This window comes from Rhinatrema bivittatum, chromosome 8 (genome assembly GCF_901001135.1).
Source record: "Rhinatrema bivittatum chromosome 8, aRhiBiv1.1, whole genome shotgun sequence".
In the NCBI taxonomy this organism is placed as follows: domain Eukaryota; kingdom Metazoa; phylum Chordata; class Amphibia; order Gymnophiona; family Rhinatrematidae; genus Rhinatrema; species Rhinatrema bivittatum.
Window position 1 is genome coordinate 225,341,016 of NC_042622.1, and position 16,536 is coordinate 225,357,551.

At 48.7% G+C, this 16,536-nt stretch overlaps 1 protein-coding gene across 1 annotated transcript in view; it reads left to right on the plus strand.

The window, feature by feature from the left end:
• Positions 1 to 12,150, plus strand: part of ANKLE1 (ankyrin repeat and LEM domain containing 1) — a 46,162-nt gene extending 34,012 nt beyond the window's left edge. Inside the window, 1 exon segment of the mRNA XM_029613778.1 lies at positions 9,263 to 12,150. Coding sequence (XP_029469638.1) covers positions 9,263 to 9,435 — 173 coding nt within the window. The 3' untranslated portion in view covers positions 9,436 to 12,150.
• Positions 12,151 to 16,536: the final 4,386 nt, after the last annotated feature.

Sequence of the window (16,536 nt, forward strand, 5' to 3'; positions counted from 1 at the left end):
GGGGGAGACTGTATTCCTCCCTGTCCCTGTACTTATCTAGGGAAGGCAACAAAATGGACTGATTCAAATGAAACTTCGAGACTACCTTGGGCAAGAAGGATGGAACAGTATGAAGCTGTAATGCTCCTGGAGTCATCTGGAGGAGCAGTTCCTGACACGACAATGCTTGCAGTTCAGAGATGTGACGCGCTGAGCGAATAACCACCAGGAACACTGTTTTCAAGGTTAATAAATGCAAGGAAAGAATGTGCAGCGGCCAAAAGGAGGGCCCTGCCAAAAATTCCAATACTAGATTTAAGATTCCACAAGGGAAATGGCCACCGTAGGGGTGGCTAAAGATGCTTCACCCCTGCTATACCTGTACTTCAAGGAGTTAAGAGCCAAACCTTTATTCAAGCCATCCTGCAAAAATTCCAGAATAAGTGGGATTTTGACCGCCCGAGGGGGGACACCGCATTCCTCGCATCAGGCCTCAAATACTGTTCAGATCCACACATACACTAGGGACGTAGAGAACTTCCGAGCGCAGAGCAAGGTGGCATTTACTGCCGCATAATATCTGCGCTTCATCAGGCGAGCCCTCTCAAGGGCCAGACCATAAGACAGAATCTAGTTGGATCCTCGTGGAAGGACCAATCCCTGCTGTAGTAGGTCCCTGTGCGGTGGCAGGCACAGGGAAGTCTCCGCCAGGAGTGTCCGTATACCACAGATGCCTGGGCCAATCTGGAGCTACTAGTAGGACTAATCCCCTGTGGTGCTCAATTCTGCGAATGATCCTGCCCAGGAGAGGCCACGGAGAGAAGGTGATTAGCAACTCTTCTTCTGGACAGGTCTGAACAAGAGCATCGATCCCCCAGGGACCACGGATCTCTTCTGTGACTGAAGAATAGGGGAACCTTTGCATTGTGAGATGCGGTCAGCAGGTTGATGGGACAGGAGGCCCCAGTGATTTATTACCAGTTGAAAGGCTTCAGCCGACAAGACTCACTTTCCTGGATCCACACTCTTGCTGTGTAGAAAGTCTGTTCTGACGTCTTTTCCTGCAATACGTGAGGCTGAGATCTTCTGTAGATGTATTTCCGCCCATTCTATAAGGAGATCTTGGTTCCTCCCTGGCGGTTGATGTAGGCTACTGTTGTTGCGTTGTCCGACATTAGGTGGACTGCTTGACCCTGGAGTCTGTGACTGAATTGCAAGCACACCAGCCTCACTGCCTGGGCTTCCAGGCGATTGATGTTTCAGAGGACTTCTTCCTCTGTCCAATGTCCCTGGGCCATGAGCTCCTGACAGTGAGCTCTCCAGCCCCGGAGACCTCGCGTCCGTTGTAAGAACCAGCCAGTTAGGGAAGGACAGGGACATCCCCCTGCTCAGGTAAGCCTCCTGCAACCACCACTTGAGGTGAGAACAGACTCCCATCAGTAAGTGGAGCCTAATCAAATAGTCTTGAGACTGCGGGTTCCAAAGTGACAGCAGCGAGCGTTGAAGTAGGCCCATGCGTGCTCTTGCTCACGGCACTACTACTAAGTTTGCTGCCATCAAATTGAGAACTTGGAGATAGCTCCTCACCATCAGGGGTATTGTGTTCATCAACTGATGCACCTGGGACATGAGCTTCAGTATCCATGTGGTCGGGAGGAAGACTTTGCCCTGCCTGGTGTCGAACCGGACTCCCAGATACTCCAACAACTGGGAAGGCTTGAGAGTGCTCTTGTCCAGGTTTACTACCCAACCAAGTTCCTGAAGCAACGAGGTCACTCTGTTGGTCACCCGGAGCCTTTAATATTTATTTATTTATTTTGATTTATATTCCACTTTTCACACTTTTTTCAGCACTTCAAAGTGGATTACATTCAGGTACTGTAGGTATTTCCCTATCCCTTAACCACTGACTTGGCCCGGATCAACCAGTTGTCCAAGTATGGGTGTACCAGGATTCCTTCTCTTCTCAATGGTGCTGCCATGACCACCATAATCTTGGAAAATATTCTTGGGGCGGTGGCTAGGCCAAAGGGCAGTGCCCGGAACTGATAATGGGACTCAGTATGACAAAGTGTAGGAAGCGTTGGTGTTCTTGAATGAATGGAATATGCAGGTAGGCCTCAGATAGGTCCAGGAAGATTAGGAACTTTCCCGAATGTACGGCCATTATCACAGAGCGTAAAGTTTCCATGTGGAAATGATTTGTAGGTGACGGTTGACACTCTTGAGGTCCAGGATGGGGCGAAAGGAACCTTCCTTCTTGGGTACAATGAAATAGATGGAATGATGCCCCGTATTTTCCTGGGCATAGGTACTGGGATTACAACCCTCATCCTGAGGAGCCTTAAAAGAGTAATCTCCACTGCCTGCTTTTTATGCTGGGAGTGGCAAGGAGACATCATGAATATGTCCTGGGGAGTTCTGCGAAATTACAGCGCTTATCCTTCTCATATGACTTCCAGTACCCACTTGTCTGAAGTGATCTTGACCCACCTTTGGTAAACGAGAGACAGTCGACCCCCCCCCTTTCTCCTCATTCCGAAGATGGGTCGGTAAAATTTCATTAGGTTTGGGATAATCAGGAACCCGAACCTGCCTCTCTTGTGCTGTCGACTATGAAAGGACTGAGTTCATCCAAAGGGCCGAGATCTCTGAAATGTCGATTTTCTGTAGAGGTTGAAATGTTGAGAGCCCCTAGACTGGCCCCTCATAGGTGAGGGGTGCTGTAACTGCTTCTTCTTACCTTTCGGTAGCCGGGGGACTGGAGATTCGCCCCATTTACTGGCCAGTTTTTCCAATTTGTTTCCAAGTAATCCTTTAAAGGGCATCTTTCTAAGGTTGGCCTTGGAGGTTGCATTGGCTGACCAATTCTGTAGCCATAGCTGTCTTCTAGCCACTACCACTGAGGCCATTTTTCTGGCCGAAGTGCGGATTAAATCTGAGCCCGTGTCTGCTAAAAAGGCAGCGGCAGGTTCCATAGCTGCTCTGGGGTTCACCCCTGAGCCAGCCACCTCCTGAGAGAGAAGTAGGCTCGAGCACGCTACCAGAGCACAACAAGAAGCAAACTGTAAGGTCATTGCTACTGCATCAAAGGCTTCTCCCTCTACTGGGATAGTTGTTCACTTAGAGACAGTGCAGGCCAGTGCATCCACATTAGAGAAATTCAAACGTTCTCTCACTGCTGGATCCAGCAGGTATAGAGCTTCTAACGCCTGGCCCCCTTTAAAACTTGCTTCTGGAGCATCCCATTCCCGGTCAGTCAACACCTGGATGGCTTCCATTACTGGGAAGTAGCAAGATGCTTTGTGGAAGGAAATCAGACTGGGATTCTTCTTTTGTTCCATCATAGATTCCGCTCCAGGAACTCCAAGCATTTTCAGGGTCTGGGAAACCAAGGCCAGCAATTCATCTGTATGAAAGAATCGTAACATGGTTTGTTACGGATCTAATCCTGGGGGAATTTCCCCTTGTTCCGAGGGATCTTGCTCTTCGTTTGTGCCATCAGGATCTGCCAATAGGAATGAGAGAGGGAGAGGGGGCCAGCTGGGGTTCTGTCCGGGCAGCGACAAGCAAGGAAGTAGACTGCGCCTGTACAAAGACCTGTATTCCCTGGAAAACATCCACCCAAGAAAAAGCTGCTGGGTCCATGCCTAACCCAGGGGGAACTGGGGGGTGGGGGGGTCCAGCCGAGTTTCCCTCTCCCATGGAAGACCCAGCCAATGGGTTTCTCAGATCCGGGGTACTTCTAGTTAAGGCTGCCAATCCATCATCTGAATGGGAGGAGCCGGGCTCAGCAAACTCCGGGGAGGCCAAATCTCCTTGGGCTTCCTCACAATGCTTGATACAAATTGAAATCCAGGTCAGGATGGAAGCCCTAATATGACAAGCAGCGCAGAGAGCCAAAGCGCTTATGTTTCTTGGCTGCCGGCGCCATTTGCGGCGATAACTGTGCATTCGATCAGCTTGTGCTTAAAAATTAATGCGCACAAATTTTGAGCCCTAGGCAGGGTGCGGCGAGAGAGCCTGTGCACCTGGCTTTTCCTGTATCCTGTGCTTACTTTATTATGCGCGTAAGCATGCATACAATGTTATGTGCATTGGAGGTCTATCTTAAGAGGGTCTTTGAGGTTTCGGCGCTTGGGATGAGGGCGGCCATCTGTAGTTCTTTAGCACAGCGAGTGGGCCTGCATTGGGTGCAACAACTTCTCACCTCACAGGACTTACCGGCTGCCGAGGCGCAGCAGGCGGACAGATTGGAGGCCGTGGTGAGCTATGGGGCGGACGCCCTATATGACCTCCTCCGTGTCCTGGTTCGGTCAATGATGGCGGCGGTCTCGGCCCGTTGTCTTCTGTGGCTCCGCAACTGGTCAGCGGATGCCTAGTCTAAGACCCGGCTGAGGTCGCTTCCATTCAAGGGCAAGTTCCTATTTGGAGAAGACCTGGACCAAATCATCAAGTCCCTCAATGAGAATGCGGTGCACAAACTCCCGGAGGATAGGCCTCGCTCCACAAGATCATTCAGTTCCTCCAGGAACCGGTCCCGGAACCAGCACCGGTCTTGGCCTACAAGGCAGCAGCAGCCACCCCGGGCTCCATCGTCTCACTCTCATACTTGGAACCGGTCCTTTCGAGGGTACAGGCCCGGCAAGGAGGGCCAAGGTTCGGGCACTGCCTCGAAATCAGCACAATGATGCCAGGCCGACCCACGAGCTGACCCCTTGAGTAGGGGGCCGGCTTGCTCTCTTCTACGAAGAGTGGGTCCGGATCATGTCTGATCAATGGGTCCTGGATATCCTAAAACACGACTACGTATTGGATTTTGTTCGCGCGCCCAGGGACAGGTTTCTCTTCTCTCCATGCGGGTCCCTCCACAAGCAAAGGGCCGTTCGACAGACCCTCGATCGCCTACTCTCCCTGTGGGCGATAGTGCTGGTATCCGCCTCCGAACTGAGTCGAGGTCATTATTCCATCTATTTTGTGGTACCCAAGAAGGAAGGCACCTTCCGACCCATCCTGGATCTCAAGACCGTCAACCGGTCTCTCCGGGTACCTCATTTTCGCAGGGAAACTCTCCGCTCGGTACTGGCTGCGGTTCATCAAGGGGAGTTCCTCGCTTCTCTGGATCTCACGGAGAGGCGTACCTTCACATCCCGATCCACCGGGATTATCAACGCTTTCTGCGCTTCAAGGTTCTGGGACAACATTTTCAATTTTGAGCTCTGCCCTTCGGATTGGCAACGGCTCCACGCATCTTTACGAAGATCATGGTTGTAGTAGCAGCAGCACTGCATCGGAAAGGGATTCTGGTACACCCTTACCTGGACGACTGGCTCATTTGGGCGAAGTCTCGGATCCAGGGCCTGCAAGCGGTGGACCGGGTGGTTCAACTGCTTCGGTCCCTGGGCTGGATCATCAACTACGGCAAGAGCAACCTGGCCCCATCTCAGTCGTTGAACTTTCTGGGCGCACGCTTCGACACGAAGGAGGGCAAGGTGTTCTTGCGGCCGGAGAGGGCGCAAGCTCTGCGCGCACAGATTCTTCGTTTCACAACACTCCCGACCCCAACGGCGTGGGATTATCTACAGGTTCTGGGGACCATGGCTTCCACTATCGACCTGGTGCCGTGGGCCTTTGCGCACCTGCGTCCTCTCCAGAAGGCATTGCTGTCCCAGTGGAAGCCGGTGTCACGGGACTTCCAGGCGGTCCTCCCGGTCCCGGCACCCGCTCGTCTCAGCCTCTGTTGGTGGCTGGATCCTCAACACTTGGCCCAGGGAGTGTCCCTGGAGGTTCCGGACTGGGTGGTGGTAACCACGGACGCCACTCTCACCAGCTGCGGAGCGGTCTGTCGGGTGAGTTCCATCCAGGGCTGGTGGACGATGGAACAGACACAGTGGCCCATCAACCGCTTGGAGACCAGAGCGGTTCGCTTGGCATTGAGGGCCTTCCTGCCGCTGGTTTATCATCAGGCTGTCAGGATCCTCTCGGACAACGTGACCACTGTGACATACATTCAAGACTCTTTTCTGGTAGTGATCAGTTCGGCGCGTCGCATTTCCGAACTCTAAGCGTTGTCCTGTCGAGAGCCATACCTCCGTTTCACTGAGGAAGGGGTTTCCTTGCGCACAGTACCCTCATTTCTTCCTAAGGTAGTTTCCGCTTTTCATCTCAATCAGTTGGTGGAATTGCCTTCCTTTTCCTCGGCGGACTCCAGAGAGCTTCGTAGTTTGGATGTCAAGCGATGATGCACTATTTGGCATCCACTAATGATTTCCGGCTTTCAGATCATCTGTTTGTGCTCTGGTCAGGACCTAAGAAGGGTCATATGGCATCCAAGGCCACCATTGCCAGATGGCTGAAGGGAGTGATTTCCTCCGCTTATCTCGGTGCTGGCCAGCACCCACCACTGGGGCTTAAGGCACACTCCCTTCGGTCTCAGGCTACATCTTGGGCGGAAAGCACGTCAATGTCCTCGCAGGAAATCTGCAGAGCGGCCACTTGGAAGTCACTCCATACTTTTTCAAGACACTATCGTTTGGACGTGCGGGCTCCAGTTTTTGGATCCTTCGGGGATAGAGTCATTCGAGCAGGGCTGTCTTCAGCCCACCCGGAGTAGGGAAGCTTTGGAACATCCCACCGTCTGGACTGATCCTGGTAAGTACAGGGAAAAGAAAATTATTCCTTACCTGCTAACTTTGGTCCTGTAATACCATGGATCAGTCCAGACACCCTCCCTGTTTGTCTGTTGGGGGTTGTTGGGGTAGGCCTCTGCTCAGCTGTCTTTCCGATGCTCCCTGGGGCTCCAGGGTCTGTCTCTTGTCTCATAGTTCTGTTTGTGCAAGTTCCCTCTGGGGTTAGTTGTTCTGCAGTTATAAATTTTGTTAAAATTGCCTCGAGGGCGTTCATTTTACTTGATCCCTCCACCTCTTTCGTTTTGGCTTTGTTAGTCTAGTTACTGAAGATTGAGGCAAGGGAGGTGAGGTTATATAGGACCTCCCCCCGAGCTTTTTGTTCTGACTCCATCTGCTGGACGGGGGACATAACCCACCATCTGGACTGATCCATGGTACTACAGGAACGAAAATTAGCAGGTAAGGAATAATTTTCTTTTTGTACTTAAATAGGCCTTTGAGGCTATGAGCATCACACTTCAGATCTCCGCATGCTGTTGGCTTGTGGCAAGATCTGGATTGCAATTTGTGCAGAATGTGCAGGTAGAGTCTGGAGGACTCCTCACATTTGGAACCAGGAGTGGCATATTTGGCATATGCCTGCCTTGAGTTGGTACATTCCTCTGCCAGAGGAGTAGCTGGCACACACATTAGCTTTCCAGCAGCTGGGAGTTCTCCAGGATTGTATCTTGCTATCAGAGAGCAAATACCCATCTCCAAGGGAGTAGTAGCAGCTCAGAAGCTCCTCTGGATGCGAAACTGGTCAGCAGATTCCTTCTCTAAAACTAACTTAACAAAGCTTCTTTTTAAAGGCGACTTTTTTATTTGGAGAGGAGCTGGAAAAGATGGCAAAGGCCTGGGGAGACTCCAAAGTACCAAGAAAGAGCAAAGTTGTAGGTTATAGGAAAATTGGTTCTTACCTGCTAATTTTCGTTCCTGTAATACCAGACAAGTGAGTTTTGCATCCCTACCAGCAGATGGAGGCAGAAAACAAAACCTTTGAGGCACTGCTACATAGCTGAGTGTGCCACCTGCAGTCCCTCAGTATTGACCTGTACCCAAGCCACAGAGTAGACAGAATTCCCCTTTCTCAAGGCGAGCCAGAAAACCCAGGGTTGGAACCCCCTGAACTGAAGATCAACATACCTCCAGCCAAAAAACAGTTTGAAAACTGCTTCACTCAAAAAAACACAACTTATGAACAGTGTGAAAAAAATCTCTGATATACAGTGAAATAATTCACCAAGAAAATTCAGTCTTCTAAATACACCAGGAAATTCAGTCTTTCGGCAGCAACGGGGCAGGTCTCTGGACTGATCTGTGGTATTACAGGAACGAAAAGTAGCAGGTAAGAACCAGTTTTCCTTTCTTGTTCATACCCAGATCAGTCCAGACCAGTGGGATGTACCCAAGCTCCCCTACACCAGGTAGGAATCTGAAAGACCTGCTCTCAACACAATTTCACCAAAAGTCGCATCCTCTTGCGCTCTAACATCCAAATGGTAATGTTTGGTGAAAGTATGCAGCAAGGACCGCACCACAGCCCTGGATATCTCTTGGGGAGACACTGACACTCTGCCCAAGAGGTCTGTGCTTTAGTCGAATGTGCCTTGAGACCCGTCAGAACTGCGTGACCCTTACAAATATAGGCCGAGCAAATAGCCTCTTTCAGCCAAATGGACAATGTAGCCTTTGAAGCTTTCTTCCCTTTCTATGCCCCACCAAACACAAAGAGATGGTCCGATTGCTGAAAGCTATTAGTGACCTCCAAATATCGCAACAGAGTGCGATGCACATCCAGAAAATGAAGGTCCCTATCCTGTGCAGAAGCCCTAGACCACTCCGGAAACGCAGGCAATTCAACTGTCCGATTCACATAGAAAGCAGAAACAACTTTCAGCAAAAAGGATGGAACAGTACCCAAAGTCACCCTGTTATCAGCAATCCTCAAAAAGGGATCTCAACAAGACAGAGGCTGAAGCTCCGTAATCCTCCTGGCTGAACAAATAGCAATCAGAAATATCGACTTCAGCATAAGATTCTTCAAAGAAACTCATCTTAAAGGCTCAAAAGGCACTCCACAGAATACACGCAAAACTAAGTTGAGGTTCCAATCTGGACACCTTCCGAATCGGAGGTACAGATCAATACTGAGGAACTGCAGGTGGCACCAGGGATTATGAAGCAGTGTCAGTGAATCTTTCTCTGTCGCCATCTGCTGGCAGGGATGAATAAATCCAGGAGTCTGGACTTATCCATGGTACTACAGGAAAGAAAATTAGCAGGTAAGAACCAATTTTCCTTTGCATTGATTACCTTTCATATAAGAAGTGACATCAGCGAGCCCGTTGATTTCTGTCTCCATCTGCTGGTTGGTGAGTATAACCCACTTGTCTGGACTGGTCTGACTGGATTCAAGGAAAGGAAGTAAATAGGTAAGACGTAATTTCTCCATCCATAAAATACAACCTAGTTCTCCACAAAAGTGTGTCTCTATAAAGAATGCATGTCCCTTTATCAAGGTGGTATCAGAGATGGTGGGAAGATTATTGTGATGAGCTGTTTGTTTGGTTTTTTTTTTCTCTCATGCACTTTCCCTTTCCCATCGTTCCCAGGATTGAAGATGCTGACCAATCGGAAGAGGGGGGATTACTATGGCTGCGCCTTGAGTTGGTCCATGAAACGCCGTCGGTGCCTCGGGGTTCATATGCTGCACAGGGCCATGCAAATCTTCCTCGCAGAGGGAGAGCGGCAGCTGCGCCCAGCAGATATCCGGATCGGGCAATAAAGAGGCACTTGGGCTTCTAGGTGGAAACCCGTTTTCTGAGAAGAAGAGCAAAGGTTGACTTCTTTACTCATCATTTGTGGAGTGTGAAATACCTCCTGCTCCAATTTTTCCTATATAGCTCTTAGCTATTGGAGAAGAACGGGAATTGTTTCTGCTGTAGCAATGATGGATTGGCAGATCTGTGGTAGATCTGGATTCGTGTAGCTGAGAGCCATTCCCTTGAAGGGTGGGCATTTGCTCTCTGATGGCGACTGTGAAAGAAGATGCACTACTGGAGAACTCCCAGCTGCTGGAATGCTAACGTGGGTGCCTGGAGACCAGGAAGTGAGCCCAACTTGTGTCCTGGTTATCCAGAGCCTGGGAAAGACCTCTTCTCACTTTCTCCTGCCAAGCTTGTGTCAATTCTGTGGCCAAAGGCAACAAAGCATTGTACTTTTAAAGGTCAGTTTTGCATAAGGTTTAAGAGCCTAACTTTGGCACCCAATTCGGTCATTTTTTAGATGTGACTAGGGCTGAGAGGCTACGTTTAGCAGCCTCATTTCACTAAGTACCTAAAAAGTGGGTGGCCACGAGGTAGAGTTAGGCCGAGGATAAACATTAGGAACTTAGCATTGGTTTTCAGCATTAGGCACTTAACTTGAGAGCCTAAATTTAATTGTCTAAAATTTATGATTGAGCATTTTTTGGAAGCTGACAGTCCTGAGCTCTAATCTTGTAATAGCCCACATAAGTTACGCCAGCTCTCAAAGCAAGCTTTGAAAATGACCCCATCAAGACTACCTGCACCCAATTGCATCTCCTGTTTGGTGCAGTTAGGGTACTTTCAGCTGTGAAAGTGTGTACGAATGCTTTTGAAAGTCAAAATGTATGCAGGTAAGTGCAAACCCCACCCCAGAACCTCTCTGCTGAATACGGGGGGGCTTTACCTGTACAAATATCTTTTTAGAATCACTCCCTTAACGCCCAAGCCCCGAAGTGTTGCTGGGCATCCATCCTTGCACTTCCCAGCCAGGACGCAGGAGTCCTTGAAACCTTTTGTAAATCAGTGTTCTTGCATTTTGAAGCAAAAGACTGAAATTTAGGGAAACACAAGCCTGGCTCTCACTTCTGCTTATTCCTGAAGGAAAACCTCCCCGAATGTCTTTTCATCAGGATTGGGAAGAAGGCTTTGCTCGTGCCTAGGGAGGCAGGTTCCATCCTCTGCATGCACCAGAACCCACTGCATATCCACACTTAGGTTGTGCCGCCAGCCTAATTCCATGCATGTTGAGATATCAGCCTAGGTGGGAGTTGGACTGGATTGAGATCTACTGATGACTGACTGATGGGGGTTGGCAGCTCTGTTACTAGGAGAGTTTTTACATTTCCGAGTTCTTTACGTGAGCCATAGCTAATTGTTGTCCACACGCAGCCCCAAAGGGTGTCAGAAATCCACGCAAAGCTTGACAGCCACTTTTGATTTAAAAAGGGGAAAAGACAACTCCGGTTTTTATAGCTGCTGTTTTCTGTCTGATCAGAATTTGGAATTTTTATGAAGCCAGATGGCCACTTGGCCACCTGCTAATGAAAGCAGCTAGCCAAACACTTTTCTTAATAACCAAGGATTTTGCTCCCTTGCGTTCTCTTAAGCACAGGTCCTTCTTACTGCAGTAATGCCTGTGCAGCCGGTTTGGCAGTGTTTCCTGGCTTAAAAGTGAGAGTGGACCTTGATGGAGAGCTAGAACTGTTTCTTTGCTAAACAGATGCTCATTTCATGCTGCAGTTTTTTATTTACAGGATTGTGTTCAGAGGTTTTCAAAAAGAAAAAAAAGCAATCACTGTAGTAGATCAGAGACGGGTGCTGTGCTTACAGAAAGTCCAACCTCTAAATATGAACCTTAACTCCATCCTCCTCCTCTGTATTTTAGCATTAATTTTACCAAGTACTTCGTGAAGTATTTCATACATCGGGGGACTTTTACCAGACAAGTGTCCTCTTATGCATATCTGTTGGAGAGGGCTTTATTGAGAAAAACAGCTCTGCTCAACTCATGTGCAAGTGAGAAATATTTGTCCATTTAGTTTCACCTTTGCTATTGATCCCTTTTTATTGGGTTTTTTTTATTTGAAGGGGGAGGGGAAGGTAGGCAGCAGTTTCCACCTGCTCCTCTGGCTTTCTAGCTCAGCCAGAACTGTGGGGGGGGGGGCTGGAATCTGGCACCAGAAACCTTCATTCACAGCTCCCCAGGGCCTTTTTTCTCCTTTTATATCACCCTCCCACTTCAATTGAGTCCCCTGCAATCGTGGGCTTCAATCCAGTCCAGAGGGGGCATGAATGCTGCATTTGTGGCATCCCAGGCTTGGCTGGCCCTAGGAGCAGAAGACCCTATGGCAGTACTCTGCACAGCCATGGGGCTGGCCTGCTCATTTCTTAATGGGAAATGAAAGAGGGCCTTGAAGGCAGAGACAAACTGAAAAAAAACATTTGCTCCAGCTTTATGGAGCAGGTGGGAATGTGGTTGAACAGAATGACTGATGTAAAAATGACCACTCATGTTGGAATTAACTTGATCCGCTGGTTCCACCTCCCACCCCCAACATATTGAAAACCTGCTGCTGTGGGGAGGTACCATGCAAAGTTTGTGAATAAAAGGGCATGGATCCCATACATTGTGATTGCCAGGAATGTAAAATTGCAATTCTTTTAGGTTCATTAAATGAATGTTTTTACTATGATAGTTGTATACGAGTGATCTGTGTTGTGGCCACGTTGTGTTCTCGGTTTCTGTATTCTGTTCTGTACACTCTGGGTGCTTGAGTTGCTTTGCAATGGGGCCAGCACATTCTAAAAGGGCAGTAGAGTATTCCTTGGGTACATTTTATGCTATAGTAACACAGCCAGAGCACAGTTCTGTGCTTTAGGTATCTAAGGCAAATTCTCCAGTTATTCATAAGAGATTTTTGTGTACCAGTGGGAGGTTCATAATATTGATTCTCAGTAAACAGTGTTGGCAGTGAGTCAGATCTCAAAAATCCATGTTTTTGTTATCTTTTTAAAAATTTGACATGCAAATACATGCATTTTATTCTGTAGTGTTTCGTTTTAATTCAGGTATATGAAGGCACACTTAGGGCTCCGCATTTTGATCCTGGGGCCTCAGGTTATCACTACTTTCTGTTACATTTTCTGGGAATTAACATAAGAGGTTTTCTTTTTCTTAATATTTATAATAAATGAGGAAAAGAATAAGATTGTACTTTGTTGAAAGTAAGGCCCAATTTGATGAGCATTTTTCCTGGGTTTCTCCAGACCTTGTAGGTGCTGGTTGCCTGCAATGGTTTCCAGAGGCCACCCATCATGAACTGGTGCCCAGGACATCAGCCAGTGCCTGCAAACTCAGCGTCAGAATGCCACAAAGGGTAATACTAGGCCATTGTTTGTTTTTGTTTTTTTTTTCTTTTGGAGGGTAAATTAGATTATCCCAGGACAAGCAGGATGATAGTCCTCACATATGGGTGATGCCACTGGACGGAGCCCTATCACAGGAAAACTTTGTCAAAGTTTCTAGAACTTTTGACTGGCCCACTGAGCATGCCCAGCATGCCATGATCCCTCGAGCCACAGGAGTCTCTCTTCAGTCTTCGTTTTTCCGCGCTGCAGTTAGCATCGCGGTGAAGGAGCCCTGTGTGACTTCCTCACACATCAAATTTGAGAGAGAGATTTTAAAAAAGCTCTCTTTTCATCCTCTACATAGGGGTCTCCCTGTCGGCAACGGCCGGTGAGTACAGTTTTTTTCCCGTTTCGATCGGGTTAGAAGAATTTTTCTGTCAGAAGGCCGTCGACGGCTGTCCGGCCTTCATTATGACAATGGACTTCGAAAAAATGCCCGAAGTGCCCTCGCACAATGTCTATCACCGACCCGCATGTCGACTGTGTCCTGTGCTTGGGTGAGTCTCACGATGTTTCTTCCTGCCCTCAATATGCTGAGATGACGGCCAAGGGCAGGAGAGCCCGACAAGAGAAGATAGAACATCTCTTCCATATTCAGCTTATCCCGTTGACGTCGACTCAATCGTCTCCGGCTGGAGCGTCTAAAAGGTTAGTCGTTCGAAAGCATCGCACTGACGGCTCCGGAGACCGGCTATCACTGACTCCATCCCGGGCATCAGTAAAATCAACATCCGTGCTTGAAAAGAAAAGCACAGAACATAAAGAAAATCATCGGCATCGACAGACGTCTATGCCGGAGGCCTTATTGTTGCCGAGAGAGCCATCACCGAAGAGGTCTTGTCTACAAGAACCATCGCTACCATCGAGGCCTAGTACTCCAAGGCGATCCCCACCAGTAGAGGTGCCAGGTATCAAGCCACCACAGGGACCTATGGAAGTGCCGATTACGCCTTCTCTGTCACCACCTATAGCTGCTCTGACCTCACCAGCTATAAGGAAGGAACTGGACTGTTTTATCCGCCAGGCAGTGAAAGAAGCTCTCCGGGATCTTCGGCCATCGACACCACTGGAACCAATGCCGTTACAGATGCCGATGCCAGCTCCGATACCATTACCGGACCTCTGTTTTTCAGCCAATTCTGTCGAAGCTCCATGCCCTCATCGGAGCTCTTCCGGTGCAACCATCGGCACCTAAAACTCCGATTCCCGTCTGTGTCGACGATGCCTCGGGGGATTCTCCACCATCTGAACCCATACCAGGGCCCTCCGGACTTTCTCGGCTGAGAATCCTGATATCTCCATCGATGCCTTTATTTCCTCCATCGATGCCTCCACAAAAACCACCAATGCCATCAATGCTTCTTTTTATACCTCATGTTTCTCCTCCACGGCGCCCTGCATCGGACACTTGGGATGACAGAGACACCGATACTACTTCAGAGGACATCTTGTCTGAGCTGTCCCCACCTGAAGACAGGAAAAAGTCACCCCCAGAGGACTTATCTTTTACCAACTTTATAAAGGAGATGGCTGATACTAATCCTTTTCAACTAGTATCAGAAGAAGATACCAGGCAGAAGACCTTAGAGGTTCTGCAGTTTGTGGACCCTCCTAAGGAGGTATTAGCAATCCCAGTGCATGAAGTCCTGGTGGGAACACCCATGTTCAGTACCACTGGTGAACAAAAGAATGGATACCACCTATCTGGTGCAGCACATCCCTGGTTATCAGAGGGCCCAACTCCCACACTAATCTGTGGTGGTAGAATCCATCCAGAAAAAGTCAAAGCAGATACGCTCCCACTCATCAACTCCTCCTGGCAAAAAACAAAAGTTCTTAGACTCTCTAGGAAGAAAAGTTTTCCAAGGTTCAATGCTGGTCTCCAGGATAGCATCATATCAATTGTATATGACTCAGTATCAACGTAACCTCTGGAAACAAATGCAACAGCTTGCAGAGTCTTTACTTCAACAACACCAAGACTCAGTAAATGAGATCATACACAAGGGGCTGGAGGCAGGGAAGCATGAAATACGTGCTGCCTATGACAGTTTTGAGACCTCTTCAAGAGTAGCTGCAACTGGAATCAGTGCACTTCGCTGGGCCTGGCTCAAAGCTTCTGACCTCAGGTCTGAAGTTCAAGAGAAGCTAGCAGATCTGCCTTGTGATGGTGATAACTTTTTTGGAACAAGGGTTCAAGACGCAGTAGCACAGTTAAAAGAACACTCTGAAACTCTGCTTCAACTGTCTGCTATCCCACAAGATACCTCATCTGCCACACGTTGGACAGTGAGAAAAGACATCAGGAAGCCCTACTATAGACCACGTAGGTACTATCCACCGGCACCCCGTGGTAGAGCATCCAGACCAGTGCAGAGAACCCAGCCTAGACAACCGAGAGCTTCTAGGCCTCAGCTTCCTCCTCAGACAGGCCCAGCATCAGGGTTTTGAAACCTGCCAGAGGACAGCAGCCACTCCACCAACCCGAGCCCAGAGTTACCAGTGGGAGGTCGGGTCGCTCTCTTTCAGCCCCATTGGTCAAACATCACAACAGATCAATGGGTGCTATCAATTATAACACAAGGTTACCATCTGGATTTTCTCACACTACCAAAAGACTCTCCACCAAAGTCTCTTTGGATACACAAAGATCATATCACTCTTCTGCAAGCAGAATTATCCATTCTTCTGAGAGCCAGGGCCGTGGAACCAGTTCCCCGACATCAGCAGGGCAGAGGATTCTACTCCCGCTATTACCTCATTCCAAAGAAAACAGGAGGCCTGTGTCCCATCCTAGTCCTCCGAAATCTCAACAAATTTCTACAGAAAGAGAAGTTCAGAATGGTCTCCTTAGGCACCATGCTTCCCCTTCTTCAAGCAGGAGACTGGCTCTGTTCTCTGGATCTGCAAGACGCTTATGCTCACATTCCAATATTCCCTCCTCATCACAAGTTTCTGCGTTTCCTGGTGGGTCATCAGCATTTCCAATACTGGGTTCTGCCATTCGGACTTGCCTCAGCACCCCGAGTATTCACAAAGTGCTTAGCAGTAGCAGTGGCTCATTTGCACAAATAAAGTGTACATGTTTTTCCTTACCTTGACGACTGGCTCATCAGAAGTCAGTCAAAGCAAGGAGCTCTCACCTCTCTCAGACTCACAATCAATCTGCTCCACTCAGGATTCCTAATCAACTACAGGAAATCCCACCTCATACCATCTCGCCTACTGCAATTCATCGGAGCAGACTTGAACACTGTAATATCAAGAGCATTCCTCCCAGAGGACCGTGCAGAGACACTCTCCTCATTAGCGAAATCTCTGTGCATAAAGAAACAGGCGACAGCACATCAGTTTCTAACTCTGCTCGGCCACATGGCCTCCACAGTTCATGTCACTCCTATGGCCAGATTAGCCATGAGAATAACCCAATGAACATTAAGATCACAGTGGATACAAGCCATTCAACCAGTGTCTTCTCCAGTTCAAATAACCCACCAACTACGTTCATCTCTCCTCTGGTGGACAAACAAGAACAACTTGCGCACAGGCCTACCCTTCTAACAACCAGTTCCGCAAGTAACTTTAACTACAGATGCATCCACCTGAGGTTGGGGAGCACACATGGACAATCTCCAAACTCAGGGTACTTGGACAAAACTCGAAGCAACATT